Genomic DNA, 16,715 nt, shown 5'->3' with positions numbered 1-16,715 from the left:
CCCACTACAGACCCAGAGCAGGAGTCACAGGGCTGCCAGGGCCCACCCCCAAAGCAAAGGCACGCTGCCCCTTGGACAGCACAGTCAGGGGACCCAAGGCCAGCTGCTCAAATCTCCCTCAACGGATGCCATCTGCCTGAATGGGGCTTTAGATTTCATAGCCCACCTCGAGTCCCCATGAGAAAAGTCTGTTCTCAATGAAATAAGCAAACTTGTGTTCTTGTGTTGATCAGCTGCACGTTTGGGGTTTGAGGCTCACAGTCTGGACAGGAGAGGCTTAGAGGACCAACCAGTGTGAAGTAGCAGTGAGGGGCCTTCAAGGGCTGCCTTGAGGCTCACTGGGTGACTCCCGAGCTCTCCGGGGGAGGAAGGGGCCAAAGCGTGTGGGTCTATCAGACCTCCAGAGCAGCTCACCCTCCCTTTCCCTTCTTCAGCCTCTAAAGTGAGGCTCTGTGTGCCCAAGGGAAGCGCGCCAGACTGCCCTCCCCTGGAAGGCCCCTGCTCTCTCCTCCGCCACCTTGCTGGCACCCAAACATCACCACCTGCTTTGCTACCCAGGGGCTGCAGAGCATTCCTGTGTGGGGGCTGAAGGGAAACTGCAGGCCTCGGGTGCCGGGGGAGCAGCACTCAGAGCCCGGTCCTGGAAGTGCCGCTCCCCCCGAGGAGGCCTGCCTGGAAGCCAAGCGGGGCTTTGTTGCGAGCGACCCAAACATCAAGTGCTTGCAAACAAGGCGGTGAGACTTAACGCAGACGGGCATTGTGCTGTCTCCGCCGTGGATTACAGCCTTCTCCAAACTGGAACCGGCAGCAGCTGTGCTGATACGAACGGCGGCGCTAATTATGGGCTGCTTAAATTTGCAAAGAACGTGAGAGACGCAGGAGCAAGAGGAAGCCAAGAGGAGCCTGAAATAACCCTTCACACTTCAGAATAGAGCGGCGGCACCACTGGAAATCAGAAGGGAAGTGGTGCTGGATGGGTGTGGGGCCGTCTGCCCCACAGGGAGAGGGCATCAGCTCTTGCACATCCCAGCAGGCGGTGGCTCTCTGCTCTTCCACAGCACACGCTGCAAGGTGTTTGGTGGTTGCGAAATTTCACAAAGGCTGAAGAACAACGTGGAGCATGTAAGAGACAACAATCCAGAAACGTTTCAGCCAGCTGTGCTTGTACGTGCCAGAGGCGCTGATGGCCTCCCTGTCAGAGACTGAAGGGGCTGGATCCAGAGAGGGCCAAGGCTCCCCGCCCCCAAAGAGGGGATGGTGAAGGGCTCGGGAGCCAGTCCTGGACTAGGGCTGGGCTGGAGGGAAATCTTGGAGATTTCTCAGCTGTCAGACAGAAAAGTTTCAAGGGTTTTCTGCGAGGCAGCTGAGCAGGGGCCCAGAGCCAGAGAGCTCAGGGCAGGCCGAGGGAGCGCCCCCGGCTTCGATGGCCAGACTCAGTGGAAGGCAGCTCCAGGCAAGGGAAGGAGGCCTGAGACAGGGCAGCTCTGCAGGGGGCTTCCCAACCTCCCTGAGGATCAGCAGGGGGGCCATGGACCACGTGGCCCCATCACTGCCCCAAGACAAAGGGATTCTGGAGGCTCCAGAGCCAGGCAGGTTTGTGCCATGGCCAGCAGCTGGCACTCCACACAAGCAAGCAATGGGAGGTGGTCCACGGAGACAGGCTCTCCAGCCTCCCCAGAGCACACAAAAAGCCACAAGGAGCTGCGGGTGGCCTCCCGCCTACCCCTTGGGCTCCTCCTGCCTGCTCGCCAGGAGATGCAGGCAGGAAGGGAAGCCAGGCAAAGACCCAGCCAGCCTCCTGCACAGAGGTCAACGGGAGTCCCCCGGGCGTTGGCCGAGGAGCTCTCTCCTCCCTTCTCCCGTCTCCTGCCCTAGAGCCCTGGGCTCGCTCTCTTCCAGTTTGGTGTGGTGGTTAGGAGTGCGGACTTCTAATCTGGCATGCCAGGTTCGATTGTGCACTTCCCCCACATGCAGCCAGCTGGGTGACCTTGGGCTCCTCACGGCACTGATAAAACTGTTCTGACCAAGCAGTGATATCAGCGCTCTCTCAGCCTCACCCACCTCACAGGGTGTCTGTTGTGGGGAGAGGAAAGGGAAGGCGACTGTAAGCCCCTTTGAGCCTCCTTCGGGTAGGGAAAAGCGGCATATAAGAACCAACTCTTCTCCTTCTTCTTCCATTGCCACAGGGCTCCTGCTGTTTGCCTCAGCTTGTTTGCTGACATTTCAAGGAAAAGCAGAAGCAGAGATTTTAATATCTCCTGTCTGCAGTGAAGACAAACATTATTAGCCAAATAAACAACCCCACTCCCGACATGCCTCCAAGTCGGCACCCTGCCCTGGCGGCAGCTGAGAGCCCGCTCCAGAGGAGGAGGCAGGGGCGTCAGCTGTGGCCCTGCGGCCCAGCCCAAGTGCCTGAGTTAGCACCGTGGAAACAGGGCTCATCTTCAAGGGCACTCCAGCAGGGGACGCTGCCCAGGGCCGAGATCACTCCCCACACCACTGAGGGCCATCTGACAAACAGCCCCCTTAGCTACACAGCCAAGCCAAAACGCCTGGCCCGGGTCCCACATGGTCCCACGGCCACGGTTCTGAGCTCTTTGTGCTCCCTGTGAGGTGGGCATAACTCCCCCCGAGTGGGGATGGGCAGCACGTGTGAGGCGAGGAACATGGCAGGACTCCTGTTGAGTCATGTGCCTCAGCGATCCTCTGAATCATGCCTCTGAACTCAAGAGTAGGATGGCCAGAGGCACCAAGAGCTTGGAACAAGCATACCTCTCTTGGCTGGATCACCTGCATACGCGACAAACTGGGACTCCTAGAACAGCAAGAGGGCAATACCCTTTTCTTTGGACTGCGACAAAATGCCATCCTTCCCTGAGTATTTGAAAAAGACACAGGGTTTTTGTCCTATCAGCTTTGGAGAGAGAGGAGGGGCAACGTTAATCACTTGCTCATCTCCCTTCTAATATGAATTGACCTAGCAAGGAAGCAGGTATTGGGGGTGGGGCCAAGACTTTTCCCCAGGAGTGAGGGGCTTGTTCCCAGGAGGACCTGGCAGAGGACAGAGAGGTTATATCTCCAGCTGACCGCAGGAAGTGGCATCTTTTGCCTGCGGGCCATCGAAGTAGGAGAGTGCCCTGATTTGAGAAGCCATCTTGCACCATGTAGCTGCCAGGTGAGAGATGAACAGGCCACGGGAACCTGGAGACTCTTCAGTATGGTGCCCACTCTGTTTTAGAAGAGGGACAGAAGGATTGCGCCTCACCCAATTTCTTTTGATCCTTTTGCTTAACTCTATGCTGTACTCTAGATATGCTTATAGAATAGAATAGATAAACCTTGTTCCTTTAATAAATCCCTTATAAATTAGAAGCTGGCAGTGGTTCTCCGGTCCATGTCGTGCTCTTCTGTCTTGGCAATCCTAGTAGCTTGGCAAGCAGCCACTCCCCTGGGAAAGTATCCTGCAGTTAACAGACACTGCTGCAGGCTGGGCATTGGGTAGTCTAGAGTAGTGGTCCCCAACCACCGGGCCCTGGCACTGGGCCGTGGCTCCCTCTCCCCGCCGCCCCACCCCCCGCAGTAAGAAACTTACCAGGCTGCAAGCTTGCGGCCCGGCAAGCTTCATACTGTGGGAGGGGGGGGGAGAGGGAAGCAGGGCTGCGCATGCACATTGCTCATGCATGGCCAGGCAATCGCCCTCCTTGCTGCTGCCGGTCCCAAGCCTGAAAAAGGTTGGGGACCACTGGTCTAGAGCAGTGGTCCCCAACCTTTTTATCACCTGGGACCGGTCAACACTTGACAATTTTACTGGGGCGGGGGGGGTAGTCTTTTGCCGAGGGACGTCGCCGCCACCTGAGTCCCTGCTCCACTTGCTTTCCCGCCGACTGCTGGGGGGCGCTGCCAGTAGCAGCTGCGCAGTGCAATGCCGAGGGGGAGCCCCAGCCATGGCGGCCGCTGGAGAGCACCAAAAGTGAGCCGGCAGCAGAGCAGCAGGGCAGCCCCCAAGGCAGCAGCCGGGGAGGAGGACGAGGAGGAGCTGCGGCCCGGTACCAACTGATCCACGGACCGGTCCCGGTCCCTGAACCGGGGGTTGGGGACCACTGGTCTAGAGGTTGAACCCTGATGGCAGGGAAGTGAAACCGAGGGTCTGGTCCACACAGTGGGGAAATCCCATCTAGTATTTATTTCTATACAGCCCTCCCATAAAGTTCAGGGCGGTTGGCAAGGAGTTACCCTGAGAGATGCCTCTGCCTATATATCCCCCTCAGGAGGTGGCATGTAGCCAAGAAGGGGGTTAGGCAGAACAGGGCTTGCTAAGAAAAAGCACAAGGACAGAGGAGTCAGCCGGCTTCGTCTTCTCCAGAACCCTTAATGAGCTGGATGTCCGAAAAAGAGCGGGTGGCAGAGAGAAGAGAAAATGACCTTCCGGGGCTGATGGAGAGGGCCCATGACTGCCATTCTGCCATACCACGGAGCGGCCAGGACGGGGGCTGAAGGCTTGGCCGGTGCTGGGGAAGGACAGGAGGGACTGCTGGCTTCAGCCTCCAGGCCTTTCACCTCAATCCCTGCAGCTTCGGGGACACCATGAAATCCGTATGATAACTGGCATGAAGTGCAGACAAGGAATTTTTCTGCCATGCCTTGAAACATTTTTGCAGACAGCTTGTAAGATTTGTACAGTCGCTGGAGAAATGAAGCAACAACCCTCCAAGCAGGGATTCTGCAGCAGGCCCTTGCTCTGAGACATCGCAGCCTGAGGGACAGGCCACCCTTCCCTACCCCAAGATGGGGCTCCTCTCTGGTCCCTTCATGGATGCTGCTGAGGCACCCTTCCTTCTCTCTCCTGCAGCCTGCAGCCCCCAAACCAGTGCAGCCTTCCTGGAACCTTAGATCAGATTTCCCCCTGCAACCGGATGACCTGGAACGAGCATCCGGGACAGGCCTGATTTATGCTCAGATTTATACCCTGCCACTGCCCAGGGGGCTCAAGACACACTGGTTTATTTGCGAGGTGATGTTACCACTTCAAGTGGTTAGACCTCACGGTGTACGATGTTCAGTTTTGGGGACCACAACTGAAGAAAGATGTAGAGAAACTGGAAGAGGGCTACAAAGATGATGTGGGGTTTGGAGACCAAGTTGTATGAGGAAAGGTTGAGGGAGCTTGGGTCTGTTAGCCTGGAGAGGAGGCGACTAAGAGGTGATATGAAATACTTGAGGGGTTGTCAAAGAGAAGATGGAGCAGAGTTGTTTTCTGATGCCCCAAAGGGTCGGAGCAGAACCAACGGGTTGAAATTAATTCAAAATATTTGGCTAAATATCCGGAAGGGGTTCCTGACAGTTATAGCGGTTCCTGAGTGGAACAGGCTTCCTCGGGAGATGGTGGATTATCTTTGGAAGTTTTTAAGCAAAGACCACTAGAGAGTCATCTCACAGAAATGTTGATTTTATGAACTTCGGCAGATGGTGAGTGGGGGGGCAGGAAGGGATGTGCCAGTTTTTGCCTCCTGTGGCCCCCCTTCCTTGCATACCCAGGGAGCTGCTAATTGCCACTGTGGGACCGTAAGTGAATTTCCTCCAGGCCAGGCTGGATTCTGGAGATTTTTGCTGGAGGGATCACTTGGGCATGAAATTGGGAGTCACTGTGGGTGGGCAGGTAGCTGTGAGTCCCTGCATTGTGCAGGGGGTTGGACTACATGACCCTGGAGGGACCCTCCAACTATGATTCTATGACTTACGCAGGGTAGTCGGGCACCTTCCCCTCGAAGGGCGGCAGGTCACAGACGTATTCGTTGTAGAGCCACTTCACCTTGAAGTGCAGGTTCATGTAGTCTGCGCTCTTACACAGCCGATGCTTCTCATGCTCTGGGGGGGGCGGGGGGGGGGAGAGACAGAGAGAGAATGCAATCCGGTCAGTCCCCCTTTCTGGCAGTTCTCTGGAAACGGAGCCCCAGCTCATCTGCCACCTTGCATCAAGTCTCAGAAAGCTACAATCGGAGAACAGGGACAGGATCCTATCATTCGGCAGCCTGAGGAGGGGAGCTGATCTTCCTAATCCCCCCCCAAAACAAACAAACAAACAAACAAAAAAACCCCAGAAGGGCAGAGGAACTCCTGCTTTCCATGGCAGACAACGGAGCCTGTCCGTCCGCTCCTCCCAACACGCTCCCTGACACTTTCTCAAGAGGAGGAATCACAATGGACCCAGCTAGGAACTGAGTTCACCTTGGCCAATCACTGGCCCCGATCCCCACTTGCTTTAAGATGCTTAGGGCTGATCCTGCGTTGAGCAGGGGGTTGGACTAGATGGCCTGTATGGCCCCTTCCCACTCTATGATTCTATGACACGCAGTAATGGGTTTAAACTTCAAGTACAACGATATAGGCTAGATATCAGGAAAAAGTTTTTCACAGTCAGAGTAGTTCAGCAGTGGAATAGGCTGCCTAAGGAGGTGGTGAGCTCCCCCTCACTGGCAGTCTTCAAGCAAAGGTTGGATACACACTTTTCTTGGTTGCTTTAGGATGCTTAGGGCTGATCCTGCGTTGAGCAGGGGGTTGGACTAGGTGGCCTCTATGGCCCCTTCCAACTCTAGGATTCTATGATTCAGCCAGGTCTTGGAGAACCTGGGGGGGCCAAAGGCTTTATGGCAGAGGGGCGATTCGAACCCAGGTCTCCCAACTCCCAGGGCAGCATTTAACCACTAGCCCATACTCGCTGACCACTCCCCTGGGCCAGACAGCTCTTGGAGCTCCCGGAGGGAAGGCAGGTAATGACAGCACAAGAGTTTCTGAGTTTCGGGCCTGGGCACTGGGGTGGTGCAGAGGCCACGGACTGCCTGCGTGGCCCTCCTGTGGCTGAGTCAGTCGGCCTGGAGCTTAGCAGACTTCCCACAGCATCAAAAGGCTGTTCTGAGTGGCCAGGAAAGGCCTTCTGCCACGGATGCCAAAAGCAAGCAGAGCCCCAACCCCACCAGATTAGAAGTCCGCACTCCTAACCACTACACCGAAGGGGGAAATGGTAGCCCTCAGCGACCCCAGCAACTGGTCCACCTTGGGGAAAGAGAGCAATCTAAAGCCATCAAACGCCACCTCCAAAGGCCTCCAGTCCCCTTCCTGTATCAACCGTGGTGGGAAGGCCCCAGCGGAGCAACAAGACTTTATCCGCAAAAGAGCTCGCTGATGCCTCACAGCTAAGGTCCGACTGACTAACATTTTGGCTTCCAGGGAACTGCAGCGCCCAGGCGGCCCCCGCCTCCAGCAGGTTCGGCAGGGCATCTGGCGGGCGCTGGGTGGGCAGCACACCAGCCAGATGCCGATCTCGCTGTGACCCAAGAACTGGGCAGCGGGGAGGACAAGGGTGAGGCCTCACAATCAGAATGAGAAAGGCAAGCCTCTCAGAAGGCGATCCCGTACCAAGATCAGGTGGTGGCGGCAACACCTGCCCAGAACGACTGCCCAGTCCCTCCAAGAGCTGGCAACTCAGAGGAGTATTCCCTCACTGCCCTCCCTTCTGGCCTTTTCTGATGGGGAAGGAGGACTTGCTTGGGTTCCGTGGGTAGCTGCTCCGCCCCCACATGGGCCAGCCCCACCACAGAACTCACAGCCCTCCTTTGCCCCCCCCCCCCACACACACAGAAGCTTTCTTCCTTGCCAAGACATTAATCAGTTGAAGCCCAACATTTGGCACAAAATACTCTTGCTTCTATTTAACTGGAAATGGCTAAAATCTGCAACTCCCACGTGTGGACATGCAAGTTCTGGAAAATATCCAGTGATCTAAAATTTTCCCAGAGGCGTAGAACTCCTCTGCCCAATTAAAAGGAGCCAGAAGCTCTGCCCCCCTCCTGCACGTGCCCCAAGTCAGGAAGGGCAGAGGCAGGCTCCAAGCCCTCCGAGAGGAGAGGGACAGGGACAGCCCAGCCCTGTTGCTGGGAGGAAGCTTCAGAGGGGCCTGCAAGAGCCGGCAAGAAGGAACAAGAACCAGCTCTGGAAAAGCAACCAGAGACAGCCCCAGAGGGCAGCCATGTGGGTTCGCAGTAGAAAAGCCGGACTGTAGCCGGGAGCCCCTTAGAGACCTACACGGCAAGGGAGTGCTGACTCTCAGAAGCACACACTCCCCAAATCTAGTTGGGCTCCTAAGTGCTGCCAGACCCCAATGCAGCCACTCTGGAAATAAATTATCTGCATTTCTTGGTGAAGAATGACCAGACTCTATGGGGGTCACAAATAGCCAGCACAGGGGGGAGGGCAGTGACTTGGAGGCCTGCTTCACACGCACAAGGGACAGCACGAAGCCGCAGGACGGCCTCCCATCTATGGACAGGACACAGCCTCTCCATGGAACTGAACAGTCTCTTCCTGGGTTTCTCCCCACTCTTAGGAGACGGGAAAGTCTCAATCCAAAGCAGATGGCCCCGGCCCCGGCCCCGGCCCCGGCCCCGGCCCCGGCCCCGGCCCCGGCCCCGGCCCCGGCCCCAGCCCCAGCCCCAGCCCCAGCCCCAGGCCCGGCCCCGGCCCCGGCCCCAGCCCCAGCCCCAGCCCCAGGGGAAGCCCTGAGGCAGACCCCACTCGAAGCCACTGGCTGTCTGCTGCACGGTTGGGAGGCTAGAAGGAGTACACGGAGCCACTGGCACACCAACTAGAAGCAGAAGGCTCAGGAATCATTCTCCCCACCCCAAGGGAGGGCCGCAAGCAGGCCTCCCCTAACAAAACACTCCAGCTGTGCGGAGAGAGCTGCAAAGGAAGTCGAGGCGGAAGCGCACAGTTCTGAAGGCAGCTTCCCTCCCGTATCTATGTGGGAGGGGTGGATCTGCTACCTGCAAAGCTAGGAGGGGTGGGGGAGAACTCTTACCTCCACTAAGGAGGACCAGGCGTATGCGAAACACTGGAAGGGCTTGTGACAGAGAAGAGAGAAATGTGAGCCACAAACGAAACTCAAACATCGCTGGGCTGCATCCTACACGGCAGCCCTGCAGCCCCTGCCAGCTCCTTATCAGGTCCAAAAGCCACTCTGGGCCAGAGGCAAAGGGCCCCCAGCAGAGCCCCCCCCCCACCCGTCACCTGCTTCCCCACCCAAAGGAAACCCTAACCCTCCCCAACAGGCAAAATTACAAGGCAGGAATAGCAAGCTGCACCAAGACCACCATCCCTAAAAATTCATACAAATAATTTTGTGAATCATTTTGTACAGAGCTACCCTGTTGCCTGCATACAAAAAGCTTTCTCGAGGAATTCAGTTTTGCACAGTTTGTGGGAAGTGAAAGGGAAGGGCTCGCTAACATCCACAAAATCCAGCCCCTTCCCTGACTGAACCCTCTGACCTCCCCAAGGATATGCCTCTGTTGTTGTTCTGTTGACAAACTGTTGGGCTGACAAGCTATGCTGTGTTATGAATTGTTATCTGACAGATTCTTATAGTGTTCTGTGTAACTATTTTTACAACGTTCTATGTAAACCGCCCAGAGCTGTATGGAAGGGCGGTATAAAAACCCAAATAAAAATAAAATAATTTCATTAGAACCTGCTGGCTCCTGAACATACTTGAGCTCAGCTTCCAGGTGTGGCCGCAGAGGCAGGGCACCAAACCTTGGCCCCTGGGAGACGACAGCAAGGGCGGGGGTGGAGGGGGAGCAGAGGCGAGCTACAAGGGAACTGCCTGGAGCGACTCACGCCTCGAAGGTTCTTACCACGGCAGTTCTCGGGGGAGATACATTTATCCAGGACTTGAGAAGAGCAACCAAACAGGACAAAAAAGGACAGCACAGAAATGGTTAGGAGCCCAAAGAGCCCACCGCAGAGCACAGAAGGACTTGGAACACACCGGCTACACCGCAGAGGGGCAGCACAACTGAGCCCAAGCAGAGCAAGGGAGCCCTGGACTCTCAGGAAGGGACAGGACATGTCCACGCCTGGGCACTGAAAGCTTTTCCAAACCTGTGTAGAACAGAGTGGCCACGTGGGAAAAGACTCTGAAAACAGTAGCCTGGTTAATAGCAAAGCAGACTCATCAGAGGCCCAGCCCCCCCCCCCCCGCGCTGCCTTCCTCTTCCGCACGGAAGCCACAAGGACCACAAAGAGGAGGCTCTGGACAGCTGAGCGGTAACCGTGAGGCTCCCCCATCCACGCCAGCAGAAATGTGCATTCACATTCACCCATCCTCCTGTTATAGCTGCTCCTTCCTTGCCCCAAGGCCGGCCAGGAGTCTGTCTCCTGGTGGGATCCGGAGCACCCAGGGCCGGCCCAAGAGGCAGCAGAAGCGCCAGGCGGCCAAGGGAGACCTGCCCTATGAGTGGCCACAGCTGCCTTGAGAAACCGCCCAGGATCTTTCCCGCCTCCTCACAAGAGCACAGACGTCAGCGGAGGGATTAATTTTGTACCATTAAGTACAAAACTTAACGATGAGCGGATCCAGGTCTCCGTTTGAGCAGACAGATATCTAGCTGGTTACCTAGCAACCAAGCGAAAGCAAACATGGGACGGTCCCAGGGCTGCCACAGGCCCGGCCTGTTTGTGAGGTTTGGGTCAGGAGCTGCAGCCAGCCCCTCAGCCCAACCCCAGCCTCGGCCAACGTCCCAGGCCAGAGCTTGACGCCCCCCCCGCAGCCCCCCCCCGCCACGTGCAAAATGCCAGCACTGGTCTCCCAAGCAAGCCACTGCAAGCCCTGGCTGGCCCACTCACCTTCCATGGCATATTTCATGTCCTGAGCGAAGAGATTCCACATGACCTCGGCACTGATCTTCCCCACAGCCAGCTCCTGAGGAAACCTAGCAGGGAAAGCGGACAGGTGGGGAATCGCCCTCCTGTGGGGGAGCCGTCGAGGGACCCCTGGAAAGGGCCCCTGACCGAGGAAGGAAACGGGACCTGCGCGAGGGACAGGCCAGACGCTCACACGGAGAACCCGGCTTAAGCTTCGCCCCTTCCAATGCCACACGCATTGCCTCCCCCTCAGCTCCCCGTCTCCTCTGACTGACTTCTCGCCCGTGGGGCTCTCCCCCAAGCCAGTCCGAGACGGCGGGGCTGGGCGGCTGCCTGAAATCCCAGCCCCGCTTTGCCCAGGAAGCCCCTTGGACAGCAGCATCCTGAACAATTCAGCCCAGCAAGGGGTGGTGATGACTGACGGGCCCTGGTTCGAATCCCTACCCTGCCAAGGACCCTGGGCTCCAGCACAAACACAGCTCTCTCCCCCCCCCCCTCCCCAGGGCTGCCACAAGATGATCAGGGACAATGACGCTGTGAAGTAAGTTCTGTGGCTGAGGAGAAAACGGAGCTTCAGTTTATTCAATAAATACAGCCCACCAGGTGGGCCGCCATGCTGGTCTGAGGAAACAGGGCATAGTTTGAATCCAGTCAGGCTTCCCTGAAGACCCACAAACTTTTATTCTGGCCTGGGGCCCCACTCAACCCTGCCTCCCCTCAAGACCTGCACTTGGGGAGAAGCCGTGGGGGCCGTCATGCTGGACCGACAGGGTCCCTCCCACGAGGCCACCCCCAGAGAGCCCGCAAGCAGGGCGGGGACAGCTGGAGGAGGACGCCGAGGGACATGGGAAGAGCAGGGCCAAGCCAACCCGGGAGAGAAACCAACAACCACTGGCAGGGGGAAGAAGCGGGCGGGGGGGGGGAGGGCTTTACCCCGGTGACCAGGAAGGACCAGCTTCAGTAGACCCAGGCAGGTCAATCCCACGCCCCATCCTTCCCAGGTGTTCTGGAGTCAGGAGGCTGCCCCAGATGCAAATCCACTCATGGGTCCTGCAGGATGGACCCAGCATGCTCCGAGGCTGCCCAGGTGAGGGGAAGAAACTCTCAGGCACCAGGTCAACCCAGTCTGGCAGTGAGTGTCACACTCTGATTGCCAGGGCTGGGAGCCAATGGAGAGACAGAGGGTTGGAACCCAGTGGGAGGGGGGAGGATTAAGGGAGGATCTGTGGAAAGGCCACGGAGGAGACCCAACCACTGCCGTGCTGAGGGCTGGAGAGGGCGGGCTGGAACTGGGAGAGCTTATAAGCTTCCATGTTCTGAAGATGTGCGCATGAACACAGAAGTTTCTACCCAGATGTAGACTTGGTTGGTCTTAAAGGTGCCCCTCAACTCAAACTCGGTTCAAACCCATCTGTGCCCAGTGCTTAAGAATGGGCTGAAGGGATTCCATTATTTTATTTCCTAATTCTGAAATCTATCTTCAGTCTCAACGAGAAAGGCAAGGTATAAATGAACCAGGAAAGTAAAAAAAAATACATATCCAGTAGGAAAAATGATGGTTTATTCCCAGAAAGAGCAACAGGGCGCAATTCTATCCTGCCGACCTCCCTTGGGTGCTGTCTGAGCCCGCCTTTGGTGTCTCTTCTGATGTTTCTGGAGCCCCCTGCCTTCTTGAGCCATGCACTGCCTAGCCACCCTCTGGCCTGCCCGACACGCCAGCCCCTGTGCATGCGCATGCAGAGGGAGAAATGCCCCCCCCCCGGCACCCCAGAAAGGCAAGCGAGAAGGGAAACTGCTCTCACCCCCACTCGCCAGGTGCGTATCTGACCTCTGGGCTCTAATGGGCAAGGTGTGTGAATGTGAACGCCTTCCAAACTCCAGCATTCCAATTACAAGGGTATTGTTAAGGGAGACAGACAAGACAGAGAGAGACAGACAGACAGAATAAATGTTTGGCACAGGGACACGACAAAGAAGGCAGCCAGAAGGCACACAGGGGACGCTGCAGCCCCGGAGAGGCTCGCTCCAGTGAGGCTTCTTACTGGTTCAGGACTGGGGCGTAGGAGTTCTTGTCCTCCTCCACGATGGAGACAATCAGGGTGATGAGCTTGGGCCAGAAGTCCAGGTTTTTGATGCAGGGGCCTTGCTCCTCCGGGGGCACATCCTGAGCTTTGTTCTGAGAACAGGCACAAGACAAAAATGGCAGTGGCCACCCTTCTGACGCTCCCACCGCTGCCGCTGCCGCTGCCGCCGCTGCTGCCGCCGCTGCTGCTGCCACCTCCACCAAATGCCAACAGGTCAACTCAGAAACTTCGGTGAGCAGGGAAGGCTGCAGCTTGGCTCCTGCTGGGCACCAGGCGGCACCCCCGTTCCGCAGCCACTCCATTGGGCAACAGTCCCATTAATTCAAGCTTCCTGTCATCTGCCCACACGGGTCTAAGGCCTGCTGTTCCCCAGCATGAGAGCAAGGGCTTCTGAAGGGCCACCCTGCCAGGGGCAGAGATCGGCAGCTGCCCATTCCCGGGGGGAGGGAGGGGGACCCTGCCAGCCTGTGGGGGTCAAAGGGGCTCCCTCCCCTCCAGTAGCCGTGGGCTCGCCCCTCTTGCAGCACTCACAGGGTCCGTCTGGTATTCGCGACTGTACAGCTCCTGGCAGTTGTTGAAGATGTACTCATAGGTGGAATTCAGGCAGGCCTTGACGCAGTCCCGCACCACCTGGCTGGCCCGTGGAGGGCTCTGCAGCTCCTGCACCTGGAAAGGAAAGCCAAGAGCGGCCCCTTGGAGCGGCAGGCAAGAGCAGGGGTCCCACAGCACCTTAAGAGCTGAAGAAGCAGTTTCTCCCCTGACACAGACTGTCTTGAAGGTGCTACTGAACTCTGGATCTTTTCTCCTGCACGTGGAGAGGAAGTGAGAACTGGCAGGTGGCACACGCTAGACTTCCAGAGGGGGAGACTGGAAGGAGTCGTTCTCCCGCTGGCGATGGCAAGAACTTTATCAAACAATATAAGCGGAACGAGTTCCTAGGCACAGTCTTGTTTTCGTATGACTTCATCAATATTATATTCAATCAATCAAACTGTATTTCTTTAAAGTTGGTTTCTACCTAGATTACTATCAAAATTAGTCTTCAGCAATCAACCTTTTCTTTTAAGACAGATATCTTGTCTATCCAAGTTATCTTTCATATTTAGCATCCCACATAAGTGGGTCTCCTAATATCAATGGTCCAGCAAGATATCTGCCACTTATCAGATCCTCTAGAGCAGGGGTAGTCAACCTGTGGTCCTCCAGATGTCCTCCAGGCTCATGGGAATTGTAGTCCATGGACATCTGGAGGACCACAGGATGACTACCCCTGCCCTAGAGGACGGATACCTTGAACAGAGGGTGCCCAGGCCCCAAGGTCCCTGCCAGGTCCAATTTAGGTTCTACCGCTAGAAACCCAAGTGCCCTGATCATAAAGATCAGTGGAGGGTTCTTTCGGCAGTGCAGCAAGCAGGTGCCAAAGTGCACCGGAGGCATCCTCACCTTCACAGCCTTCTAGGCATGATAACAGTTCATGCAAGCCCTGACCTCTTACTAAGGTCTCCAAACCAACAGCAAATGCCTCCGTGCCTCCAAGGCTGCACAAACAGCCCCTTCCACCAAAGGGAGCCCGACCCCTGCTGCTTTCCCTCATCCCCAACAGAGTTTCCCTTGGAAAAGGAAGCTGCCGCTGGTGTATCAACTGGACACTGTTTTCATTCTCACCAACATCCGCAGAAGCATGAAAAACGTTTCTCTCTCTTTTTAACCAGACATAATTAGACAGCATCTCCCTCCTTTGTATGCTGGAAAAGGCCTACCTGACAGCCTAGTATAATTCACCGTTCCTGTGTCTAGTCACGGTCCTAAAGATATTGAACTTTGTCGAAGCTAGTTCCGTCTTGTCCAGTCGTGGGGGCTAGGCAGGGTCCACCCAGGAAGTCCAGAGTCACACGGCAGAGGAGGCAGCGGCAAAGCGCCTGTGCTGGCCTCTCGCCTGACCTCCACAGCCCTGGGTAGCCTGGTCTTGCCCAGTCTCAGAAGAGATTCACAGAATCACAGAACCATAGACTTGGAAGGTTTTTCTGACTGTGAAAAACCTTTTCCTGATATCTAGCCTATATCATTGTACTTGTAGTTTAAACCCATTACTGCGTGTCCTCTCCTCTGCAGCCAGCAGAAACAGCATCCTGCCCTCCTCCAAGTGAGAGCCTTTCAAATACTTAAAGAGGGCTATCATGTCCCCTCTCAGCCTCCTTTTCTCCAGGATGAACATTCCCAAGTCCCTCAACCTATCTTCACAGGGCTTGGTCCAAGCAGAGTCAGTCCTGGTGGGCATTCGAGTGGGAGGCCACCAGGGAAGTCCAGGACTGCTACACAGGCAGGTGCGATTTGTTTCAGATGCTCCAAAAAGTGCCCAAATCAATGTTGATTCAGACACTTTTTTTGTACAAATCTGATCCGTATCGCGCTTTCCATTAAGCTAATCAGCCTTGACCAAATTGCCGAACAGTGATTCAGCCAAGCAGTTTCAAGGGACCAACATTTTCCTTTTCCGTCTATTTAGGATGCTTAGGGCTGATCCTGCACTGAGCAGGGGGTTGGACTAGATGGCCTGTATGGCCCCTTCCAACTCTAGGATTCTATGATTCTATTCTGTGGTCCGAAGGGGCAGGGCTTGTGGCAGATGCACCAAATTTGCAGCGAAGCTCCTCAAAAGAACCCCCAAGTTTCACAAAGATTGGACCAGGTGATCCAATTCTACAGGCATGCAAAGAAGGTGCCCCCTCCTAACCTCTATTGTTTCCAGTGGCACAAACAGAGAATCTTTTTCCCCTCGCCACTGGTCCTGCCCATACCTGGCCATACCCTTCAAAAAGAAACCTGCACATTGGCGGGAAGTTCAGAATTAGACATCAGATTACACTATTTTAAAGAGTCTGGCGGCCTCTGAAGGTCTGGCTCTGGCCCTTCCTTCCCGCACTTATAAGCCTACATCTCCTTCCTCTTCGTTTGGGAACCTCTCTTTGGAGAAGAGGTCTTCTGAGAAATGCTTCTTAGACGCCTAAATTCTGCCCAGAAGAGTTTAGTTCAGTCCTTCAAAACGGCCTTTTGCAGGGAGGTGGTGGGCACCTCAGAAGGGGGGGGGGGAACCACCCGGCAGGCCCTGCGTTCCCTTTCTTGCCCTGTGGAACTCAGACGCCTGGCAGGGCAACACAGGCCCTGCTATTCTAGGGAAACCATCCTGCATGTTTGGACAGAGTTTAGACAGCTGCCTGCCTCCTGCTTTGGCACAGCATGCTACAGAGTGCAGCACTCGTGTTTACGGGTGTCAGGATCTGTCACACCGTTTTATTGTCAGCTGAAAAGCACAGAGGCAGGTTTCATTACTAATCCACAGCCCTCGCGATGAATAATGTGCATCTTGTTTTGTGCCAGTATTTAATTTTGTTCCCTCGGTTATTTACAACCCCCCACCACCACAAAACATTTAATTAATTGGCACCTGAATGTTTGGCAAAGATAGAACTGCAAAGCAGGTGGGGGGGGGGTCATATCCCTGTCAAGGAACAGAAGGAGGGAGGGAGGGAGGGAGGGGGGTTTCAGTGCCAGATCTGCACATCTTCTGAGGCAATAGGAGCTCTGCAGCCCCCAAATGGGCCATGACCAGGCACACGTGGCCCCCTCCCCTGGTGCTCTCCCCAAGGCACGCAGCCTTCCCCGGGAGTATTGGCAGCCTCGGCCCTGGAGAGACGAATGGATCCGTACCTTCATTCTGAAGAACGTGATGCTTGTCAGCAGATCCACCGTGGATTTCAAGTCCTGCAAGCGCTCCCGACTGCTGGCCGGGAAATTGTTCTGTTGGCAGAAAAGCAAGCCCAGCACTGGAACAGCCACTGGGGTGGGGGGGCACACAGGAGAACCAGGCAACCGTCCCCGTCCCCCCCCTAAAGCAGAGTGGCCTCCTGAACTGCCTGGGGAGGGGCTCCAGGCCAG

General features: G+C 56.0%; 1 protein-coding gene across 11 annotated transcripts in view; it reads right to left on the bottom strand.

Annotated features, from left to right (window-relative positions):
• UNC13B (unc-13 homolog B) overlaps positions 1–16,715 on the bottom strand; it is a 148,883-nt gene that overhangs the window by 20,346 nt on the left and 111,822 nt on the right. For all 11 annotated transcript variants that reach the window (XM_077346631.1, XM_077346632.1, XM_077346635.1 and 8 more), the window contains 5 exons: positions 16,488–16,577; positions 13,311–13,445; positions 12,738–12,871; positions 10,678–10,763; positions 5,739–5,865 (listed from right to left, as the gene is read on the bottom strand). In XM_077346631.1, coding sequence (XP_077202746.1) covers positions 5,739–5,865; positions 10,678–10,763; positions 12,738–12,871; positions 13,311–13,445; positions 16,488–16,577 — 572 coding nt within the window. The remainder of the gene's footprint in view (positions 1–5,738; positions 5,866–10,677; positions 10,764–12,737; positions 12,872–13,310; positions 13,446–16,487; positions 16,578–16,715) is intronic.

This window comes from Paroedura picta, chromosome 7 (genome assembly GCF_049243985.1).
Source record: "Paroedura picta isolate Pp20150507F chromosome 7, Ppicta_v3.0, whole genome shotgun sequence".
In the NCBI taxonomy this organism is placed as follows: domain Eukaryota; kingdom Metazoa; phylum Chordata; class Lepidosauria; order Squamata; family Gekkonidae; genus Paroedura; species Paroedura picta.
This window is presented reverse-complemented; position numbering and strand designations above follow the sequence as displayed.